General features: G+C 44.0%; 2 protein-coding genes across 2 annotated transcripts; both read left to right on the top strand.

Annotated features, from left to right (window-relative positions):
* The first annotated feature begins 1,208 nt into the window (after nucleotides 1-1,208).
* LOC310756565 (vomeronasal type-2 receptor 26-like) lies at nucleotides 1,209-9,131 on the top strand. The gene is made up of 6 exons (XM_083600856.1): nucleotides 1,209-1,368; nucleotides 2,373-2,664; nucleotides 4,397-5,200; nucleotides 5,830-6,057; nucleotides 6,686-6,812; nucleotides 8,088-9,131. Exons 2-6 carry the CDS (start codon nucleotides 2,386-2,388, stop codon nucleotides 8,987-8,989), a joined length of 2,340 nt encoding a protein of 779 aa, XP_083456982.1. The 5' UTR covers nucleotides 1,209-1,368; nucleotides 2,373-2,385; the 3' UTR covers nucleotides 8,990-9,131.
* Nucleotides 9,132-13,979: 4,848 nt separating this feature from the next.
* Nucleotides 13,980-22,403, top strand: LOC310758088 (vomeronasal type-2 receptor 26-like; the record flags this gene model as incomplete). The annotated part of the gene is made up of 5 exons (XM_083604025.1): nucleotides 13,980-14,330; nucleotides 15,138-15,482; nucleotides 17,677-17,904; nucleotides 19,228-19,354; nucleotides 21,493-22,403. 5 exons carry the CDS (start codon nucleotides 13,980-13,982, stop codon nucleotides 22,401-22,403), a joined length of 1,962 nt encoding a protein of 653 aa, XP_083460151.1.
* Nucleotides 22,404-23,334: the final 931 nt, after the last annotated feature.

Genomic DNA, 23,334 nt, shown 5'->3' with positions numbered 1-23,334 from the left:
AGATCATGTATTGTTTTGGAAAGTACAAATAAGGTAACTTTGCCTTTTCTTCATATGTACCATATTTTTCGCTCCATAAGACGCACCAGACCATAAGGCGTGCCTAGTTTTGGGAGGAGGAAAACAAGAAAAAAAATATTCTGAATACCAGAAGCTAGAACAGCAAAAGGGATCTGGCTTCTGGGATAGCCTGGGATAGCCTCTGGCTGTTCTGGCTTCTGGGATAGCCGCTCCCCCTGCCCAAAATGCAATTAGATAAATAGGTACCGCTCTATTAGGGCCAGTCGCGGACAACTCTGGGGTTGCAACACTCATTTCGCTTTATTGGCCGAGGGAGCCAGCGTACAGCTTCTGGGTCATGTGGCCAGCATGACTAAGCCGCTTCAGGCGAACCAGAGCAGCGCACGGAAACGCTGTTTGCCTTTCCGTCAGAGCGGTACCTATTTATCTATTTGCACTTTGACATGCTTTCGAACTGCTAGGTTGGCAGGAGCAGGGACCGAGCAACAGGAGCTCACCCTTTTGTGTGGATTCGAACTGCCAACCTTCTGATTGGCAAGCCCTGGGCTCTGTGGTTTAACCCACTACGCCACCTGTGTCCCTGTATGCATATGTGTGATAGTTCAAATAGAGCCTAAAAGTAGGAGCATTTTGATTCTACCTATTATGAAGCTATTTCATCATTAGAAAGTTTGCAAAGTTCACCAGAATCCTCAATGACTTAATCCAGACTATGAAGCTATGTTGCTCATTTCTCACAGACTTGTTTTTCCTCCAGTTCTGCACCTGCTCAGTGAGCCACACTTAGTCCAGGAGGTTTCAGAGAGGAGCTTTCTCCCCTTTTATAATTATCAAAATCATAGTGATGTATTCCTCTCCACACACAAAAGTGCCAGGGATTTCCCCAGAGGCAAACAATTGAAAAGGAGAAAATAAGGCAACTTCTTGTAACAAGCTTGAAGGAAGAGCTGGGCCATAAATACTGCCTTTCCTATATTTCTCAAAACAGCAAGTCATGTGCCATGGAAATCCTGGTCTACGATTGAGGATAGTAAGGGGCTGTGCAGGCGGGCAGTTTCCTCTCACTACCCTGAGAGGCTGGACCCCTGTTGTTCTGTTCTTGTTACTGATGTCACAAAAGGACATTGTTACTGGCATCGCTAGGGTGATATCACTGCTGCTGCTGCTGATGTTGTTAATGCCCCAGGCAGTCTGTGGGAACTGTCCCTCAAGTCCCTTCAGGCATCGAAACAAACCACTGAATTATTACAGGGCAGGGGACCATGTCATTGGCGGAATCATCTCACCCAAACCTGCTTTCTTTGAACCATACATCTTTTCTAAGCCCCCATCAACAAAGCTTGTTGAGTAAGTACATGTGTGTTTCAGATGGATCTAATGTTGCCCCATTGGCACTCTGGTTGCTCCCAGATATACAAAGTTTAGGCAATGCTGAAATTAGATCAAGTCTTTATTGAGCATTACCTGGGGTTACATATGCTTCAGGTTACAGTGTCCGCTAACCCAGAAATAGTACCTCGGGTTAAGAACTTTGCTTCAGGATGAGAACAGAAATCACGTGGCGGCGGCGCTGCGGCATTGGGAGGCCCCATTAGCTAAAGTGATACCTCAGTTTCAGGTTAAGAACGGACCTCCAGAACGAATTCAGTTCTTAACCCGAGGTACCACTATATTTCTGATTTATTAATGGAACAGTCATGTGACAATAAGTGTTGCTTCTGCATTCATCTCCATTAACGTGGGGTATTTAGACACCTTCACATTGGTCCTTTGTTCATCCAATGTGTTCCAATGCCTTCTGCTGTCACATTCCAGAATGCAAAAAGTCCATTTCTTTTTAAGAATGTGGATTTGTTGCGGCAGGGCAACAGGGTCCTTTAATCCATTTCAATTGCACAAACCCGAAGTTCTCAAATCCCACCAGCCATATAGTGACAGTCCACAACAGAGTTTCTCTCAGTGCTTATTGTAACTTTCAGGGGGTGAGCTAAAAGTATTTTCTGCTGCAAAATCAGAGCATCCTTTCAGCAGCTTTCAAGCCTTTCACAAAACTTGAAAATGCAGTTGATTTTGTTATTTGAAGACTGTGGACTTTTCATCATGAAAAATAACCTTTCAATTTTTCTCTGAATTGGTGAGTTAATATTTGCTTTGCAACAAGGGGAGGTCTCCCACCTTCAGTAAAAACATTACAAAGCATTTTTTTGGGTGGGGGGAGGAGATACAAAAAACTGAGACTGATGTTGCCCAGAAAAGTCCTTTGATTAATAAAAATAAAGAATTTGGCATTCTCTTTTCATTGAATGGAGAATGGCGTCCTGGTCATAACTGTTGTGTTTCCTGGTTTGCAGTTTGGCTCCAACGATGTATTGGCACATTCTGTCCTTCTTGTTTGCTGTTCAGGAGATGAATCAGGATCTCAGGATGCTACCCAACATCACCCTAGGCTACAGCCTCTTTGAAACCTATTTTAATGGCAGACTGGTTTCCAATGCAATGCTAGACATGCATTCTGGTGGGGAAAGCCATCTTCCAAACTATAACTGTGGACGGCGGAAGAACCTCTTTGCTGTTTTTGAAAGGGCTGAACCTGACAACTCCATCCAGATTTCAAGCATGTTGGGCATGTACAAAATCCCACAGGTAATAATAATAATAATAATAATAATAATAATAATAATAGTAATAATAATAATAATTTTTATTTATACCCTGCCCTCCCCAGCCAAGGCCGGGCTCAGGGTGGCTTACAAGCAATAATAAAAACAAGTTGAATGATTACAACTTAAAAACAAAATTAAAATACAACATTAAAATATTGAAACATTAAAATATTAAAATGTAGCCTCATCGCAGGAGGAGAAGGAAAAGAAAAAAGAAAGAGAGGGAGGGAATCAAATTGGCTCCAAGCCAAAGGCCAGGCGGAACAACTCTGTCTTACAGGCCCTGCGGAAAGAAATCAGATCCTGCAGGGCCCTGGTCTCATGAGGCAGAGCGTTCCACCAGACCGGAGCCAGAGTTCAAAAGGCCCTGGCTCTGGTTGAAACCAATCTAGCTTCCTTAGGGCCTGGGACCACTAGGGTGTTGTTATTTATGGACCTTGAGGCTCTCCGTGGGGCATACCGGGAGAGGCGGTCCCGTAGGTACGAGGGTCCTAGGCCGTGAAGGGCTTTAAAGATCAAAAGCAGCACCTTAAATCTGACCCTGTACTCCACCAGGAGCCAGTGCAGCTTGAAAAGCACTGGGTGAATATGCTCCCACGGCAGAGACCCTGTGAGGAGCCTCGCTGCAGCATTCTGCACCCGCTGGAGTTTCTGTGACAGCTTCAAGGGCAGCCCCGTGTAGAGCAAATTACAGTAGTCAAGCCTGGAGGTGACCGTCGCATGGATCACTGTGGCCAGGTCAGGGAGGTAGGGACTGGAATGCCTCCCTGTCAAATATACTACAGTGGTGGATTGCCAGTATGTGCAGGGGATTAGACTACATGACCACGTAGCTCTCTCCCAACTCTGCCATTCACCTTTTAGGAAAGGATGGTCTAAAAAGACCTACAGTAAGGTGAATCTAGCCTGAGATTCCCCAGAAACATCAGAAGCACAGAGGGGCTTGATCACATCAAAGGACCAGTTAGCCCAGCATCTTGTTTTCAGATGAGCTCACCTGATGCCTCTTCTGGAAAGCCTGCAATCAGGACGCTCTTCACAATTTTGCTTCCTAGCAGCTAACATTCAGAGGCTTCCAGCCTCTGAAAGTGGAGGGAAAATGTGGTCATTGTGGGTAGAAAAGATTGAATGCCTTATCCTACCTGAATTTATCTTATCCTTTTTGAAAACCATCAGAGTTGGTGAAAATCACTACAGTTAGTGGGGGCCACAAAGAAAATGTCAAGAAAGCTTCAATCTAGTTTATAGTAACATGGTACAATTTGTTTGACATTACAATGGCTACTATTTGTTATATATGGTGGTTATAATAGTCATTAATTACTTTTCCAGTTTATAAATGTATTAATGGACATTTTTGCACCCCCAATGCAGCATATTTATACATCTAATTACTGACACAATTTCACCATCCATTCACTATGCTAGTTTATCATGTGTTTTTATAATTAGGTCCAAGACAATCTCAAAAAGTGAGGTTTCTCCTAAGCATCCAAAACACATCTTTATGTATCACTAGATGAGTGTGTGTGTGTGTGTGTGTGTGTGTGTGTCTGCCTGCATGTGTATGTGTGTGTGTATACACCCCCCACAGCCTAGTATTTTTACAATATATACATATTTTGTCACATAGCTATATATTTCTCCACAACCTAATATTCTGAAGAAAGAGAATATCTGGACCTAAATCAGCCTCTACTCTTCCTCACCAGGTCAGCTATGGCTCTTCTCAAAATGATAAAACTCAGTTCCCTTTTGTCTACCAGATGATCCCCAAGGAAGAAATCCAGTACCTGGGGATTGTCAAGTTGCTCCTGCATTTTGGATGGACATGGATTGGTCTCTTTGCTTCAGACAATGACAGTGGAGAAAGGTTTTTGAATGCTGTGAGACCTCTGATGATGGGTAGAGGAATCTGTGTCGCCTTCTCAGAAAGAGTGGAACGTGAGACTCTATATGCAGAGTTCATGGAGAGGAAGCCAACTGTCATGTGGATAAAGGTCACTGTATTTGTCTTCTGCGGGGACTCTCGCTATGAATTTACTCCAATATTTGTGATACAAGAAATTCTTGAAAAGATACAAACTGGGGGGAAAGTTTGGGTTACAACAGCTTTTCAAGACATGAACAGACTTTTGAATTACAATATTAAGCACTTTATGTACACCCATGGTTCTTTGTCCTTCACAATGAAGACCAGAAGATGGACAAAACATGACTACTTTGAGCCATGGTCTGAAAGGACAATACAATTTTGGGATGAATCATTTCACTGTTTATGTTCCAAGGATGTCTTGCCCGTGAAACAATGGATAAGGTGCACAGAGAAAGAGAAACTGGCGATTCTTCCCCAGGAGGAGATTGAAAGGGCCCTGTCTCAAGACAGCTATATTACTTACAACAGCGTCCAAGCTGTGGCACTTGCCTTAAATTCTGCCTCTTCTTCCAGATCCAAACAAATGCTGATGATGGGTAGAGGAGACAGTTGGGGACATGGAAGACTGCAGCCCTGGCAGGTATACTTATCTCTTTTGCAACATCACTGCAAATGCGTAATCCACTCTCCAACTCTGGAATCAATGTCCTTCACTTAGGCATCATCTAAGATTAATAAAGATTATTTTATTGATTTATCATAAGAATATGTAAAATTATACGCTGTCTTGAGGGACATCTTTGGGAGATAAGAAAAGGGTAAGGATCAAACCCCAAACAAATTGGAGTGGAATTCCTAAGATGGTTTGATGGCATCTTGTATGCCTCCATCCTTCCGGCAACCTCTGCAGCCAAGCTGGTGCCAAATGTATTGCATTGCATTCCATTGGACTACATCAGTGAGGCTGAAATGGTCTTGCCATCTGGGCATCCTAGGACCTCCAGTCACACTGCCCCAGCTTGTACCCCAGAGTAGGTCACTTTGGTGCTGCTAATGCAACAAAAGACAGGAGAAAGCAGTTGCGAGTTACCAGTCTCTGCAGCCACAGCAGGCACTGTGATTCTCCAGCCATTTCACTTCAACCCTGGAGGTGCACTCTATTGTCTCTCAAGACAGACGGATGACCATAACAAAATGTGAGATTCATGACTAGGAATTCAGAAGGCTCTCTTGTTACCTTAACTGCATTGCTTTTTCCTGTCATTCCAGCTTCACCATTTCTTAAGAAGCGTCCGGTTGTTTAACACCTCCAGAGGCGGACTCTATTCAGATGAGAATGGGGATCTGGCAGCAGATTATGATATTGTGAACTGGGTGCTGTTTCGTAATAGGTCTCGTGGAAGAGTGAAAGTTGGGAGTGTAGAGAAACAGGCATCTTCAGATCTAAAACTCACCGTTAACACAGAAGCCATTGTGTGGCCCTGGCAGTTTAAGCAGGTAGGGGAGATGAATGAAGTGTGCTCCCTCCCTGCTTTTCATCTGTGAAGCTGAAATCATTTATACTTTTTACAGGATACTGAAACAGGAAATTATTCTTATCCAATTCCTGTAAACCCAATCTAGAGCTCATTTGTAACGATCCCCACAATTCCTATCCCAAACACTCCTTTCTTGAATGAATCAACCACACCACTTTGTGCTTCAATGCCAGGTTCAAACATGTGATAACAGCATGAAACATTTGTCGCTCCATTCATCCAACGCCCCTTGCTTCACATCTTTAATGCAGAATTCACGCAATCTGAGTAGCATCCACACTCAGCTTCACAAAGTCACCGGAAACACTCTAGCTCATGACCTGCAACAGGTGTGCCAAAAAACCCCTCCATAAAATCCCTTTGGTTAACAAGTACTTCCTGTTCCAGCTTAGCGTGAGGCCTGTGATCTTTCCTTGGCCCTCTGCTCTGACATTATCAGAGCAGAAAAATTATATATAGCAGAATAGTTTGTAAGCACAAAGAGTATTTGCCTAAAAGCGGCTGTTTATGGAAACCTCTTCCAAACTCCATGATTCATTTCCACACCTCTAACACTTTCCTCTTGATGCTTCTTCACTTATGTTTAGACTGTGCCTCGTGCCAGGTGTACCAACAGCTGTCAACCTGGATATGTCAAGGTGGTTCAAGAAGGGCAGCCCATTTGCTGCTATGCTTGTGCTCTCTGTGCAGAAGGGACCATCTCCACTCAGGAAGGTGGGTGATTCAGAGGGAAAGGGCATCCCTTGGGAGAACATAAATAGTGCAGAGATTCAGACACCGATAAAAAGGTGCTGATCTTTAAAGCCCTAAACGGCCTTGTTCCAGTATACCTGAAGGAGCGTCTCCACCCCCATCATTCTGCCTGGATACTGAGATCCAGCGCAGAGGGCCTTCTGGCGGTTCCCTTGCTGTGAGAAGCCAAGCTACAAGGAACCAGGCAGAGGGCCTTCTCGGTAGTGGCACCCGCCCTGTGGAACATCCTCCCACCAGATGTCAAAGAGAAAAACAACCACCAGACTTTTAGAAGACATCTGAAGGCAGCCCTGTTTAGGGAAGCTTTTAATGTTTAATAGACTATTGTATTTTAATATTCTGTTGGAAGACGCCCAGAGTGGCTGGGGAAACGCAGCCAGATGGGCGGGGTATAAATAATAAATTCTTCTTCTTCTTCTTCTTCTTCTTCTTCTTCTTCTTCTTCTTCTTCTTCTTCTTCTTCTTCTTCTTCTTCTTTTATATTCACATTGGGGGAAAGGCACCAAGAATATCAAGGGAGTTAAGGGAAATATTTTTAGCAAGGAAAGTTGTTATAGAAAGAAAAAGTGAACATATGAAGCTCACAGAGGAGAGTTGGAACATGTAGTACAGGGGAGCTAGCGGTGTACAAAGTGAGTATGTAAGGCGAAGGACAGAAGAAGGTGACTAGAGATTAAAGCAAAAAATAAGAGGCACATGGAGGATGGAGGAAAATAAAGACCTTTCTCCATTTAGAGTCCTTTGGTCAATATATTCTGCCTTAAAAGAAAGGATGTGCCATAATGTCTAGAAAGACAGTGTTCACCCCCAGCTTGAGAAAAGGTGAGCTGCGGAACTCCTTCCCCCATGGAAAGAATGCTGCAATTTGTGCAACGTGTCCCAGTCATTTCCAGATCTTCTGAACAGGCTCTTGGGAGAAAAGGGGTGAGAATCCCAGTCACAAAGATTGGGTTAATATGAGATGAAAGATTTGACCTTGGAAGGAAAACTACAGGAGAGAAAAGAGAGAGAGGGTTTGATGGATGCTGCCCACAACATGTGCATCCTTTTTGTGATTTTAATTCTGTGCTGCTTTTTATATAAGATCTCAGAAGATATGATTGTTTCCCCGCAGCTGATTCTAGAATATAAACTCTCTCTCTCAAATGGATATGTTATAAAATGCAATAGAAAAAGTAATAGTATGTTTATATGTTTCCCCTTAAGACTACCTGAAGCATCCCTGCTTCCTTTCAGATGCAAACCACTGCACCAAATGTCCAGAAGATCAACATCCAAACAAGGAGCAAGATCAATGCATCTCCAAGATTATCACCTTCCTTGCTCATAAGGAACCTTTGGGGATCACGCTTGGTTTCTTTGTCCTATTCTTGTTCTTAACTACGTGCTTCATTTTGGGGGTCTACATAAAATATATGGAAACTCCCATAGTCAAAGCCAACAACAGAGACCTTTCCTACATACTCCTTGTATCTCTCATGCTTTCATTCTTGTCCTCTTTTCTGTTCATTGGTCGGCCAAATAAAGCAACCTGCCTCCTCCGACAAACAGCCTTCAGCATCATCTTCTCAGTTGCTGTTTCATCTGTGTTAGCAAAAACCATCACGGTGGTGCTGGCCTTCCTGGCTACAAAGCCAGGGAACAAGGTGAGAAGATGGCTGGGGAAGAGTCTGGCCAACTCCATTATCATTTCCTGTTCCAGTGTCCAGGTTCTCCTCTGCACCATCTGGCTAGGGATTTCTCCCCCATTCCCAGACACTGATATGCACTCCCAACCTGCAGAGATTATCCTGCAATGTAATGTAGGGTCTTCTGCCATGTTTTATGGTGCCCTGGGCTACATGGGCTTCCTGGCAGCCATCTGCTTCACGGTGGCTTTTCTAGCCAGGAAGCTGCCTGGGGCCTTCAATGAAGCCAAGCTGATCACCTTCAGCATGCTGGTCTTCTGCAGTGTTTGGGTGTCCTTTGTGCCTACTTACCTGAGCACCAAGGGGAAATACATGGTAGCCGTGCAGGTCTTCTCTATGTTGGCCTCCAGTGCTGGGCTTCTGGGCTGCATCTTCATCCCAAAGTGCTACATTATTGTGCTGAGGCCTCACCTGAATACAAAGGAGCATCTCACAATGAAAACAAAGTGAGACACTTGAGTCTATTATGTTCAAATTAGCTGCCCTGTTTAGCGAGCAATCCAGTTATATAAAGATGCCACAACCTGACCCTGAGGCTTTCATTTGCCATTAAATTATAAGGAATTATGTGATAATCAACTCCGGAAATCAACTTGTCAAAATGTTTTACACTATTGTTACTTTACACTGGAAAGCAGTCTACCTATTTTTTAATTTTCTCATAATTCATAATTTCTGAATAAATATGCCATCCATGCTGCTTCCAGGGCCTTTTTGTGTTTTTATTCTCTTGCAACCCGTGACTTACTCAAAGTTTTTGCCAGTGGGGTAGGAAGCATCCATCAAGAGAGAGTGAGCAGAGCTGGTGGTGCTGGAGAGACAGAGTAAGAAAAAGAGAATAGCAGATAGATGTCTCTGTCCAGGAGAAAATACAGATATCCCTTCCAGAAGGAAAGTGAAGTAACTTAATTGTAGAGCACCTGCTTTCCATGCAGAGGGTCTCAGGTTCAATCCCTAGCATCTCCAGTTGGGACTGGGTGAATGTCTCCTGTTTAAAACCCTGGAAGACCACTACCCATCAGTGTAGACCCTATGGAGCTAGTTCAGAGTTTCCCAAACTTGGTCCTCCAGCTGTTTTTGGACTGTAGCTCCCTAGCTAGCAGGACCAGTGGTCAAGGAATGTGGGAACTGTAGTCCAAAAACAGCTGGAGAACCATGTTTCAGAAACCCTGAGCTAGATGGACTAATGGCCTGATTCCGTATCCTGCGGATTTCTGTGTTCCTAAAAACAGGATCCTCACTTGTTACTTTCTGTACACATTTCTCTGGATATTTCCTGCAGAGGCTCAGGGAAGCCAAGGGCCAGTGTGGTGTAGTGGTTAAGAGCGGTAGATTCGTAATCTGGGGAACCGGGTTCGTGCCTCCGCTTCTCCACATGCAGCTGCTGGGTGACCTTGGGCTAGTCACACTTCTCTGAAATCTCTTAGCCTCATTCACCTCACAGAGTGTTTGTTGTGGGGGAGGAATGGAAAGGAGAATGTTAGCCGCTTTGAGACTCCTTCGGGTAGTGATAAAACGGGATGTTGTTGTTGTTTTGTTGTTTAGTCGTGTCCGACTCTTCATGACCCCATGGACCAGAGCACGCCAGGCACTCCTGTCTTCCACTGCCTCCCACAGTTTGGTCAAACTCATGCTAGTGATTCCTGTCAAGTGTTAGCACCCGGACTCTGGCATTTGCCATGGCAAGGTCAAACTCCCCCGGAGCAGAGAGACACCAGAGAACTGCTGATATTCAATTACTCCACTCCCTATATCTACTATGGTCCTCACCAGGAAGAACTGTAAGGACCTGGGAATCATGCTAACCTTGCCTCATAGCTCTACGGAGCCTTGAAGGAGGCAAAGCAAAATCCATGGGAGGGAAGGAGGAGACTCTTGAGAGTCCCATGGACTGCAAGAAGATCAAACCTATCCATTCTGAAGGAAACCAGCCCTGAGTGCTCACTGGAAGGACAGATCCTGAAGCTGAGGCTCCAATACTTTGGCCACCTCATGAGAAGAGAAGACTCCCTGGAAAAGACCCTGATGTTGGGAAAGATGGAGGGCACAAGGAGAATGGGACGACAGGACGAGATGGTTGGACAGTGTTCTCAAAGCTACCAGCATGAGTTTGACCAAACTGTGGGAGGCAGTGGAAGACAGGAGTGCCTGGCGTGCTCTGGTCCATGGGGCCACATATCTTTAGATATGTTGCAAGCCGCCCAAAGTGGCTGAGACAACCCAATCAGATGGGCAGGATATAACAATAACAGTAACAGTTATATACTGGCCTCGGTCCAGTATATCTGAAGAAGCGTCTCCACCCCCACTGTTCTACCTGGACACTGAGGTCCAGCGCTGAGGGCCTTCTGGTGGTTCCCTCACCACGAGAAGCCAAGTTACAGGGAACCAGGCAGAGGCCCTTCTCGGTAGTGCCACCCGCCCTGTGGAATGCCCTCCCACCAGATGTCAAACAGAACAACAACTACCAGACTTTTAGAAGACACCTGAAGGCAGTCCTGTTTAGGGAAGCTTTTAATGTTTGATGCATTAGATTATTTTAATATTTTGTTTGAAGCTGCCCAGAGTGGCTCGGGAAGCCCAGCCAGATGGGTGGGGTATTAATATATTATTATTATTATTATTCAGTAACAATAACAATAATAATTTCATTGGAAAAAATGTTGGAGGATATGTAAACATACTGGTAACACAAGAAAAAAAATCTTATGCTGACTGATAGGAGAGTGAAATAGTACCACATAAGGAGATGTTTTTGTACATTGATGGGGGGGATGGTGCTCCCATATTTCATGTGTGATCTTTCAAATATATCCTCAAAACTACAAGCATTTTCACCCATAGTCTCATGGAAGCCTCTCTTCAATACAATGTTGGCCAAATGCAGCTGAAGCCTCACTGGTCCTTCACAGGATACAGAACCTCATCAGTGAGTTCTCACAAACATGTTTTTCTTCCAGCTCTGAATCTGTTCCTTGAGCCACACAAGGAATCCAAGATGTTTCAGAGGTGAAACTTCCTCCCCTTTTATAATTATGAAAAATAATAGTAATCTATTTCTCTCCTCACAACCAAATCTCCAGGGACTTCCCATAAGACCAATAACTGAAACATCAAAATCAAGGGAAGCATGATGTAACCTTTTCGTAAAAAGAATAACTGTGGCTTAAATACCTCCTATTAATGAAATGATGAATGTGCCAATGAGAACCTGGTCAGAGACTTGGCTTGTTTTTGCTGCCTTGAAAGCTGCACAAAAGCCTGGACTCCAGTTGTGCAACTAAAGTCTCTATTGCTGTTGCAAGAGACTGTCGCTGCCATCTCTAGAATGATATCTGCGCTCCTGCTTCTCCTGCTCCTAATGCCCCATGGAGCCTGTGGGATGCAGAAGGCAAAATGCTTCTCGAATCCACCCAAGCATCGGAATAAACCAATGAATTATTACAGGCCAGGAGAGTACCTTGTTGGCGGCGTCATATCTACAAAAAGCGCTACCTTTGAATCATACAACTTCTCCCAGCACCCCTCCACCAGGCTTGAAGAGTGAGTAGCTACGTGCTGATGGGTTTATTGTTGCCCCACCTTCACTCTTGACTCTGCCCACCTTCCAGTGCAGCCAAAAGCAGATTGCATTTCCCTGTTTCCCTGGGTCAAACTCTCTCCTTATGTTTAACCTGAGTTTAGTGAACACAAAAAGGGAATCTTGAGCACAGCCGGTCAGTTCATGACGTGCATCCAGGGAGATTCACACAGTTTTGTGTGGTGATAGTACGTTAAGGAGCAACTCGGTTTTCCAGAATTTCGACCGAAATAACCAATAACATTCCTGCTTTCAGATCTTGTGATAAGAAGCAGTATGTAGCTAACGCGGGTCTTTTTTTGGGGGGGGAGGGGAGTGTCTAAAAGCAAATACAACTCACAGCTTCTCCTTCTATCCCCAGCATAACTGCCGAGCAGAAAAGTTCCAGGTGTTGCTGGATGTGTGTTCAAAATACACCTGTTCTTTAGCAAGAAGAACCAATTTCACTGTGCAATTGAGAATTTGGAGAGAGCGGAAGGGACAGTGAGGGGTCAAGCAGTGTTTGTTGACATGAGGATCAAGTTGCTGGGTGGAATTAAAAGTAGTGCTAAGGAGGTCAATCAGTTGGTGCACGTACTTCTGCTTTCCTGACGGAACGGTCTCTGCTCCCTTCCTCCCACCCCAGGCATTTCTGGGGGTTCTCCCACCCCAAGCTGATTGTTGTAGGGTTGCACACAGTGGGGAGTAGATGGGAAGCCCCATTGTTCAAGTGGGGCTCTTTGCACTTGCTCCTGCTGGTGCAACTATTGAGTTGAACCCAACCCCTAAAAATATTTTCTGCTGGTATTTTGAAAGGCATGTGAGGTTTTTTTGGGTGCTCTGTTTTATAACTTCCAGTCTGAAGAAACCTCCTCAAAGGTACTGGTAGAATGTGTCTCCCTGGTCTGACACTGCTCCTCGAGACTAAGGCGAGAATGGCTCTCTCAGGGAAATGACTGACAAGGCAACTCTCTTTCTGCAGCAAAAGGCAACGCTTTCCTTTATGCCTAAGCAGGATGGCAATTTAAAATAACATTTCCCAGCTGGAAACTACCACTGGAAACTTTTCCCCAACACCCACCATCAGTGCAAGATGATTTACAAAGCCTCCAAGGCAAAATCTATGCTATGCTTACATGAGTACAGTGTAACCTGGAAAATCCATTTGACTCCAGAGATATTTTCTTTAGTTCCCAGCACTAGCTCCACTGCATCCCCAACACACACACACAAATCCACTGTGGCCATCAGCTAATTTCACTGGCAGAGTCAAGGCATAGCTGTCAACATTTCCATTCTTTTAAGGGAAATTCCCTTATTCCGAATAGGATTCCTCGCAAGAAAAGGGAAAAGTTGACAGCTATGAGTCAAGGCAAGGGCACATGAAGTCCTTGAAGCTTTCTGATGGTTTCCTCCACTGAAATCCTTGTTTCATTCAAGGGCTGGACTGCATCACCAGTCAAATTTACATTTATTGACTAATATTGCAATATTCAGAAGTCCCAATGAGCTCCTGGAGCTTACACCAAGGTAAGTGGGTAGATGATGGCAGTCTTTTCCTTCCCAATGCAAATATTGAGCATTCAGTTTCAGCACTCAGTTCCATGCAGTCAGATCTTTTTAAAGCAGACAAGCTACAGCTACCTTTTATCACTTTTCTAATGCTGAATTAACATTTATTATGCATTTAATATGGTTCTTTGAAGGCTGGTGTGGGCTTACTCCTGAAAGCAATAACCTTCCCCATTTTTGTTCCTAACTGGACCTTCACTTTGGAACCCTCCTCACCCTCAATACAATCATGAAGGTCATTATCTGGGGATAACTTACTGTGATATTTATGCTGCCTGAGCAGGCGCTTAGATGCATTAAAAGTTTAACATGCCAGAGACAGGAGCATGGCAGTGTGTCACTCACAAATGCTGTTTCTTTGATGGTAGTGAGTCTACTCCAAATTACTGGCACATCCTGTCCTTCTTGTTTGCTGTTCAGGAGATCAACCAGGATCCCAGGATCTTGCCCAACTTCACCCTGGGATACAACCTATTTGACACCTACTATGATGGCCGACTGGTTTCCAATGCCATGTTAGATATGCATTCCGGTAGGGAGAAAAATATTCCAAACTATAACTGTGGAAGACGCAAGAACCTCTTGACTGTTATTGAAGGGGCTGAATCAGACATCTCCACCCAGATTTCTAGCATGTTGGGCATCTACAAAATCCCACAGGTAGGGAATGGGATGGCCACCAATTAGGGATGCATCAGTAGTAGATGTTCTGCATGGGGAAGGGGATGAGATTAGATGACTTATGAGCTTCCTTCCAACTCTATGATGATTCTTTTTTGAAGGATTCCCCTAAAATGATTTACAACAGACATTAGCATACTTGCCTTCTTGTTGTATGAATGCTTTAATTCACCTTCCTGCTGTGTTACTGGGGTTGAGATGATCTGTTAGCTGTTACTCCCTATTATACTCATAGTTGAGCACGACTTGTATAAAAATGAAGAATCATGCCAGGCCCAAGCTAAGGTGGTATGTCTGTTCTCAATTCTAATCACCTCAGTGTCAGATATTTACTTGCCTGTGCATTTTACTTGCCTGTTTCACTGCTTGAATTTTAGGGGCAGCCATATATTATAATTTGGAGTTTTATTATTTTATAATTCTCTTGTAGGGTTCGCTTCTGAAATGTATTGGGTCCCTCTCTGGTATCTTAAACAAAAGTAAAATGAATAATGTTGTAAATTGGGTACAGTGTCTTTGCAAAGCAGGTGGAGGTACCATTTAGTGGAACTGACTGGAAAAGAAATTGCATTTTTGGCAGCACATTCATTTTAATCACTGCTATTTTCCCTAGCAATGAGAGATTCATTCTGCTCCATATTTCTAGATTTCTTTTCACCTCAAGCCAATTTTTTTTCGTAGTTATTTTTGTATAAATTTATATTTCTTGATGTTAGCCATATCCCTAGATATTTAACCTTTTTATGTCTCTATGTTCCCCCCCCCCTCTCTTCCTTTTCTCACTAGATCAGTTCGGGCTTTTCTCTTAATGATAAAACACAGTTCCCTTTTGCCTACCGGATGATCCCCAAGGAAGAAACTCAATATATGGGGATTATCAAGTTGCTCCTGCATTTTGGATGGACATGGATTGGCCTCTTTGCTCCAGACAATTATAATGGAGAAAGATTCTTAAATGCCTTGACTCCTTTGATAGTTACCAGTGGAATTTGTGTTGCCTTCACAGAAAGAATAACACAAAAGGCACTATATGAAATTTTTTTACAGGGTGAACTACCTGACGTGTGGAAACTAGTCAATGTATTTGTTTTCTTTGGGGACTCTCACTATGATTTTGGGTCGATCATCAGGGTACAAATGCTCCTTGAAAAGACGCAAACCGGGAAAAGAATCTGGGTCACAACAGCTTTTCAGGACATGAACTCGAATTTGTCTCATCACATTGATTCCTTCAGGTACACCCATGGTTCTCTGTCTTTTGCAATAAAAACCAGAAAAAGGACAAAATATGAATACTATGTGCCATTGTCTTTTGTAGCAAGTCGGTTTTGGAGTCAATCATTTCATTGTTTATGTCCATCCACGGAAGGTTGGACAACATGTACAGAGAAAATGAAACTGATGATTCTCCCCCAAGAGGAGATTGAAAGGGCCCTGTCTCAAGACAGCTACATCATTTACAACAGTGTCCAAGCTGTGGCATTTGCCTTAAACTTGGCATATTTGTCCAGATCCAAACAGATGTTGATGGTGTGTGGAAGAGAGAGATTGGAACTTCAAAGGCTGCAGCCATGGCAGGTATTCCTTTTTCAAATTGCAATCCATTGTCCAACTCTGCAACCATTATCCTGCCTCCACAATTGAATTTGATAGTCATGATGAAACTCACTTCCCCGCCCCACCCAATTTCTGGGGCCCATTTGTAAGCCTATGGGCACAGGTCAGCTGTTGGGCATGCTTTGGTGCTGGAGTCAAACGGCGACCCAAATCTGTTTTTTAATTAATTTTTAATTTTTTAATTTCTATACCGCTTTATATTTTTAATAAAAATCTCAAAGCAGTTTACAGCATATTAAAACAATAAAACAATAGCTGGGTGATGTTCCTCTGGCCTCCTGAGGAGAGTCTTCAGTGCCTAGGCCAGGTGGAAAAGGCCTTGTGGAAGGTGGCCTTCACACTCTCATCTGGGCGATGTTCCTCCAGTCTCATGAGTAGCCTCTTTTGTAGGGCTGGTGAGTCTGGACCTTGCACCCTAGGCCAGGTGGAAAGGGCCTTGCAGGGAACAGCCTTCACACTCACAGCTGGGTGATGTTCCTCTGGCCTCATGAGGAGCCCCTTGTTGCTTTAATTAGCTGACCTCACTTTCCCTAACAGTAGGATGAATTGATTCTGCTTTCACACTGAGCTCATATGTGTAATGACACTCCCTCTACTGATCTCCAGTACCCTGCAGCAAGGAGAGAAAACTCAAAATTGCATATCTTCCTTGTCTGTGAAAGACCAATGACTTTCCTCCATTGGAAGTTTTAAAGCAAAGATTGGATAACCCTTGGTCATTGATGCTCCAGTTGAGATTCCTGCATTGCAAGGGATTGGAACAGAGTTGTACATAGATAGACTTTAGGAAATGTAAATTGAATATTCAGCCACTTATTATTGAGGGGAAGTGTGTGGAACAGGTCTTGGTGTTTCGGTTTCTGGGAATGGAGTTGAGAGATGACCTAACCTGGGGAGAAAACAGCAAAGACCTGGTGAAGAGAGCACAGCAGAGGTTATATTTTCTGAGAATCCTCCAGAAAAACAATCTCTCAAAGGACCTGTTGATGGCATTTTACCATTGTACTGCTGAGGGTGTATTAACTTATGGTCTGTGTGTGTGGTTTGGGAGCTGCACGGCCAGGGAAAAAACAATGCTGTCCAGGATTGTAAAGACTGCGGAGAGAATAATTGGGTGCACTCTCCCTACCTTGGATCAAATCTATGCTTCCAGGTGCCATAAGAAAGCTCCAGAGATAGTGCAGGATAGTGCGCACCCTGGAAATGATCTCTTTCAACTTCTGCCTTCTGGAAGAAGGTACAGGGTTATAAAGACTAGGACTAGCTGTCTGAGAATAAAGATTATCGTACAAGGTACAGGCGATCGGCACACAGAACTATCACAGTGCTGACTGCAACATGGATCACTCACTGGTGACGAGCAAGGCCAAAGAGGACCCAGAGCACAAAGCTGGGAAACAGGTTTCGGGCCACGAGACATGCGCGACTCTAGCATTGTGACCCTCTGCAAGAACAAAGATAGCCTCCATGACTGTAACAACTACCAAGGAATCTCCTTGCTGAGTACTGTGGAGAAAGCCTTTGCTTGTGTAGTTCTCAACAGATTACAGTCCCCCGCTGACAGGGTCTATCTCAAGTCACAATGTGGCTTTAGAGCTCAGAGGTCATCAGTCAACATGATTTTGTCACTGCGCTAATGTGAGCAGGGCTGAGGTATTCAATAGGCTTTCATGTTTTCTTAATCCTGGTGCTTTCTCTATCATTCCAGTTTCACCGTCACTTAAAAAAAGTCCAGTTGTTTAACACTTCCAGGGGTGGACTATATACAGATGAGAATGGGAAGCTGATAGCTGACTATGATATTGTGAACTGGGTGCTGTTTCCCAATGGGTCTCATGGCAGAGTGAAAGTTGGGAGTTTTGAGAGACAGGCATCCTCAGATTTAAAGCTCACGATTAACCAAGAAGACATTGTGTGGCCTTCACAGTTTAACAAGGTTGGTGAAATTATCTGCATGCGTCTTTCTCCCCTGCCCTCCAGTGACATTTTTTTCCTGGTCTGGAAAAAAGGACTCAAGGCAACCTACAGAAATTAAAACCATGCAGTTCAAATATGGAAAGCTAAAAAGACAGGAGTGCCTGGTTTGCTCTGGTCCATGGGGTCACGAAGAGTCGGACATGACTAAATGACTAGACGACAAAAAAAAACATATTAAAGATAATAGTTTTATAACTTTTAAACCTGTTATCTGATTTTGTTTTTAGCTTTCTGTAGTAGAATCTATGATAGAATCAAACCGTATATAAGCAAATCTACCGAAATACAGATAGTAAAAGCAGCATAGTACTGTTAGATTAAGCAGTCCATTCCCGAAAGCTTGTTAAATTTAAACAGCCTTCACCTGCTAATGGAAGGACAAGAAGGAGGGAGCTGGTCTAGCTTCTCTAGGAAGAGCATTCCAAAGTCTGGGAGTAGCCCCTGGGAAGTCTGCATTTAGGAAGGCAAAATACACACACACACACACACACACACACACACACACACACACACCCCTTACAAAATGCCTTTATAAGCCATCTTGGAGCTGGAAAGTGCATTAACAATATGCAATGTATATCATATTAATCCACCCACCCGCAAATTCTTATTCCACAGCTTTAATGCAAATTTGCATGATCTCATTGGCATTCTGGCATCCGACTTGCAGAAGTCATCCTTATAAATTTCCCGGCTCATGCCCTGCCAATAAATCTACGGGTGACGGGCAGTATACAAATTTAATAATTAAGTAAATAAAATCTTCCACATGTTTTCTCTTCTTAACAATGTGTATTCTTCAAACTTCTGTTGTCCCCTTTGTCCTCTGATCTGCCATTTTGGAGCAAAATCATTTACAACCACACAGTTGTGCATCAAAAGAACCATAGACTCATAGAACTGTAGAGTTGGAAGGAATTCATGGGTCACCTAGTCCAAGAATGCAAGAATCTCAGCTAAAGCATGCATGGCAGATGGCCACCCAACCTTTGCTTTAAAACGTTCAAGGAAGGAGAGTCCACAACCTCCTGAGGGAGACCATTCCGCTGTCAAACAGCTCTTCTGTATGTGTAGTCGGAATCACCTTTCTTGTAGCTCTTCCTATAGGGTTGAGTCCTACCCTCCAGAGCAGGAGAAAACAATCTTGTTCCCTCTTCCATGGGACAGAACTTATCTAGGAAGTGTGGATGGGTTGGGACTCAATTAGATTGTCTTCAAAGCCCATGATTCACTTCAAGACCTCTAATACTTTTTTCTGGATACATCTTGTCTTAATGCTTAGACCATACCTCGCTCCAGGTGTACGGAGAGCTGTCGCCCTGGTTACGCCAAGGTGGTTCAAGAAGGAGAACCGGTTTGTTGCTACGCTTGTGCTCTGTGTGCAGAAGGGACCATATCCACTCAGGAAGGTGCGTGACTCAAGGGGAGAAGGCATTCCTTGGGGAAACAGAGATAGGCGAAAGATTCGCTCAGCAGAAATTTTCTGTGAAGATCCTAAATACGTTTTTGGAATGTGAAACCATTCTTGGCTACTGTGATGCTAAGTTCCAAAATGCAGGATTTATCAAACTGCAGGCCGGGAGGTGGCACCAGTGGGCCTTAGCTTGATTTCAGGTGGGATTCTGCACAGTAGCCTCCCACTGGCTGTGTCATGGCCTTTTGGTTGGATCAACACAAAACACCAGGAGCTACATGCAGGCACAGTGCATAGGTACACTTGGGCTAGGAATTGCTTGAAGATGGTGGAGCAAGTTCAGCCAGTCCTCAGTCAGCCCCCACTTAATCGTCTTTTTGTGTTGCCACCTCAGAAGGATGGTGGAACAGACAATAGGAGAGTTTTAAAATAATAATAATAATGCTTTATTAAACTTAAACAACAACAAAAGACCATACATTTATGTCATTTGTTACAAGGGAAACAAAGTTAACAACAACAACAAAAACTCATACACTCTGACAATAAATCTTCTGAGTGTGCGTATAACTTCCCGTCATCTCCATACTTCACTTAATATTTACTAACTTATTGCATAAACATAACCATTCATTTTATAATAAAGTATTATTTCTCCTATGTCCTTATTTCTTGCTTAGTACTGCTACAGAGGTTATTCAAAGGCTGCGACAATAGGAGAATTCGTTGGCTCTGACTCCACCTCCTTCTGGTCTAAGGCTCACAGATTTTTTTCAATGAATCCAGGGACACTTTTCAACTTCAATGGATTTTGTATGGGGACTGATTTGTAAATCCGGCGACTGTCCCCAGGAAACGGGGACGTCTGGTAACCTTAGTCTCCCTACCTTCTGCAAACCCTCCAACATTTCTCTGATGGAAATAGGGATGTCTTATTCCATCATCATCATCACCATTATTATTTATACCCCAGCTATATGACTGGGTTGTCCCAGTCCCTCTGGGCGGCTTCCAACATACAGTATATGAAAACATAATTAAACATTAAACATTTAAAAACTTTTCTACACAGGGTTGCCTTCTAAAGGTTGCATAGTTACTTATCTCCTTGGTTTGGGGGGTCACGTAACTCCATACCCTCCAACATTTCTCCAATCAAAATAGGGACATCCTAAGGAGAAGCGGGACATTCTGGATCAAATCAGAAACCAGGATGGCTTCTGGAAATTCAAGACTGTCCCTAAAAATAGGGACACTTGGAGGGAAGGAAAGAACAGAAAGGGGATGGGGTGGCCATCACATTTGAAGCACATTCTTTGCCCCCAAGAATTCTGGGCCCTGTAGTTTATCCCTCTCAGAGTTACATTTCCCAGGAACTCTTAACAAACTATAATGCCCAGAATTCTTTGAGGGGAAGAATGTGTTCTGAGTGTGCTCTAAAGATGCAGTTTATACACAGCCCAAGTGTGAAGGAGGAGGAAAGTGAGAAGGATAGTTGATGGGAATGACCTTTCACACACACACACTCCTAGCTCCACAACCCAGATTGTTGGACCTCTGCAATTTCCAGCACTCTGAAGTGCACCCTGAGGACTGAAAGTCTTGGAACCCCTGCTGTGACTAATGATGTAAACTGAAGTGAAAGAAATGGCCTTGTGAGGTCATTGGTCATCTAGCAGGCCAAGCAGGGAGTTGATGGGTGTTGTCCATATTATCCACCCTTTCTGTGGTTGTAACAACACTCTGCTTTGCATATGATTGTTGTTGTTGTTGTTTAGTCATTTAGTCGTGTCCGACTCTTCGTGACCCCCTGGACCAGAGCACGCCAGGCACTCCTGTCTTCCACTGCCTCCCGCAGATTGGTCAAACTCATGCTGGTAGCTTCGAGAACACTATCCAACCATCTCGTCCTCTGTCATCCCCTTCTCCTTGTGCCTTCCATCTTTCCCAACATCAGGGTCTTTTTCCAGATGATTAGCACAGACTAATTTGTAAAAAGATAGGCTTGGTTCCACTCAGCTTATTCTGGAATATAAACTTTGTCTCTGAAATATATATTTTATGGAATGCAATAGAGTATTCTGGTTATTAGCTTTATTTTAGGACTGCAGAAGCCTCTCCCTTTCCTTTCAGATGCAGAGAAGTGTACCAGATGTCCTGAAGACCAACATCCAAACAAAGACCAAGATCACTGCATCCCAAAGATTATCACCTTTCTTTCATATAAAGAATATTTAGGAATCCTTTTGGCTTCTTCTTCCCTTTTCTTGTCATTTACTACAGGTATGCTGTTAGGAATCTTCATTAAATACAAGGAGACACCCATAGTCAAAGCCAACAACCGGGACCTCTCCTTCATCCTCCTCATCTCCCTTCTGCTTTCCTTTTTGTCCTCCTTCCTGTTCATTGCTCGGCCAAGAAAAGTGACCTGCTTTCTCAGACAAATGGCCTTCAGCATAATCTTCTCTCTTGCAGTCTCTTCTGTGCTGGCCAAAACCATCACTGTGGTGCTGGCCTTCCTGGCCACAAAGCCAGGCAACAGGGTGAGGAGATGGCTGGGGAAGAGTCTGGCCAACACCATTGTCATTTCCTGTTCCAGTGTCCAAGTTCTCCTCTGCACCATCTGGTTGGGAATCTCACCCCCATTCCCAAACTTTGACATGAGGTCCCAACCTGGGCAGATCATCCTGCAATGCAATGAAGGGTCTGTTGCCATGTTTTATGGTTCCCTTGGCTACATGGGCTTCCTGGCTGCCATCTGTTTCACAGTGGCTTTCCTAGCCAGGAAGCTTCCAGGATCCTTCAATGAAGCCAAGCTGATCACCTTCAGCATGCTGGTCTTCTGCAGTGTTTGGGTGTCCTTTGTGCCCACCTACCTGAGCACCAAAGGGAAATACATGGTAGCCGTGCAGGTCTTCTCTATTTTGGCCTCCAGTGCTGGGCTTCTTGGCTGCATCTTCCTTCCCAAGTGCTACATTATTGTTCTGAGGCCTGATCTGAATGCAAAGGAGCACCTGATGATCAAAACTAAGGATAGCATTTGATTCTTAGTACAAGGGATGCAACCAAAGTCTCTCTGGACCATATTTTGTCTTGGAACCACAAGTTCTGTGAGGATTAAAGAAAAAATCTAGAATGGGTCTTATGCCTGTCTGTCTCTAGTCAGCAGATTCTTAAACACAGATAGGGGAGCGGAACCACTGGAATAAGTATTTTTATACTTTCTTGTGTGATCCTAGCTCTGTTGCATGGGAAAAGTGAACTATTTCTGCATAGGTGGTTCTTTCTGTTAGGTGAAGGTAGAAAAATACACTCATTATTGTGGTCCCCCTTCCTTTTCTTTTGCCTTTCCAGACCTCTGTGGTTTGGAAGGTAGGGCAAGGCACAATGCTAATTTACATGCACCTTCTTCCTTGTGCCATTATTGCAAGAGGAGAGAACTGGTAGCCTGATCTCATCTCCGGTGCAGCAGCACCACTACTGAGTATAGCCAGAGAGCGGCAATGCCGTCTCCAGCACAGCTCTAGAATGGCTATAGCTTGCTGGCAGAGCTCATGCTTTGCATACGGAAAATTCCATGTTCAATCCCCGGAACGTCTGGGAAGGGCTGGGAAAGTTTCCTTGCCTGAAAGTCTGGAGAGCCATTGCTAGTTAATTTGCTAGACAATACTAAGAGCCAGTGTGGTGTAGTGGTTTAGAGCGGTAGACTAGTAATCTGGTGAACCGGATTCGCATCTCCGCTCCTCCACATGCAGCTGCTGGGTGACCTTGGGCCAGTCACACTTCTCTGAAGTCTCTCAGCCCCACTCACCTCACAGAGTGTTTGTTGTGGGGGAGGAAGGGGAAGGAGAATGTTAGCCGCTTTGAGACTCCTTTGGGTAGTGATAAAGCGGGATATCAAATCCAAACTCTTCTACATGGGCCAGTTTACTGACTCAGTATAAGGCAGCTTTGTAGCTTCCAAGAGGGATCAGG

Source organism: Podarcis filfolensis, assembly GCF_964270895.1.
Source record: "Podarcis filfolensis genome assembly, chromosome: 2".
Classification (NCBI taxonomy): Eukaryota; Metazoa; Chordata; class Lepidosauria; order Squamata; family Lacertidae; genus Podarcis; species Podarcis filfolensis.
This window is presented reverse-complemented; position numbering and strand designations above follow the sequence as displayed.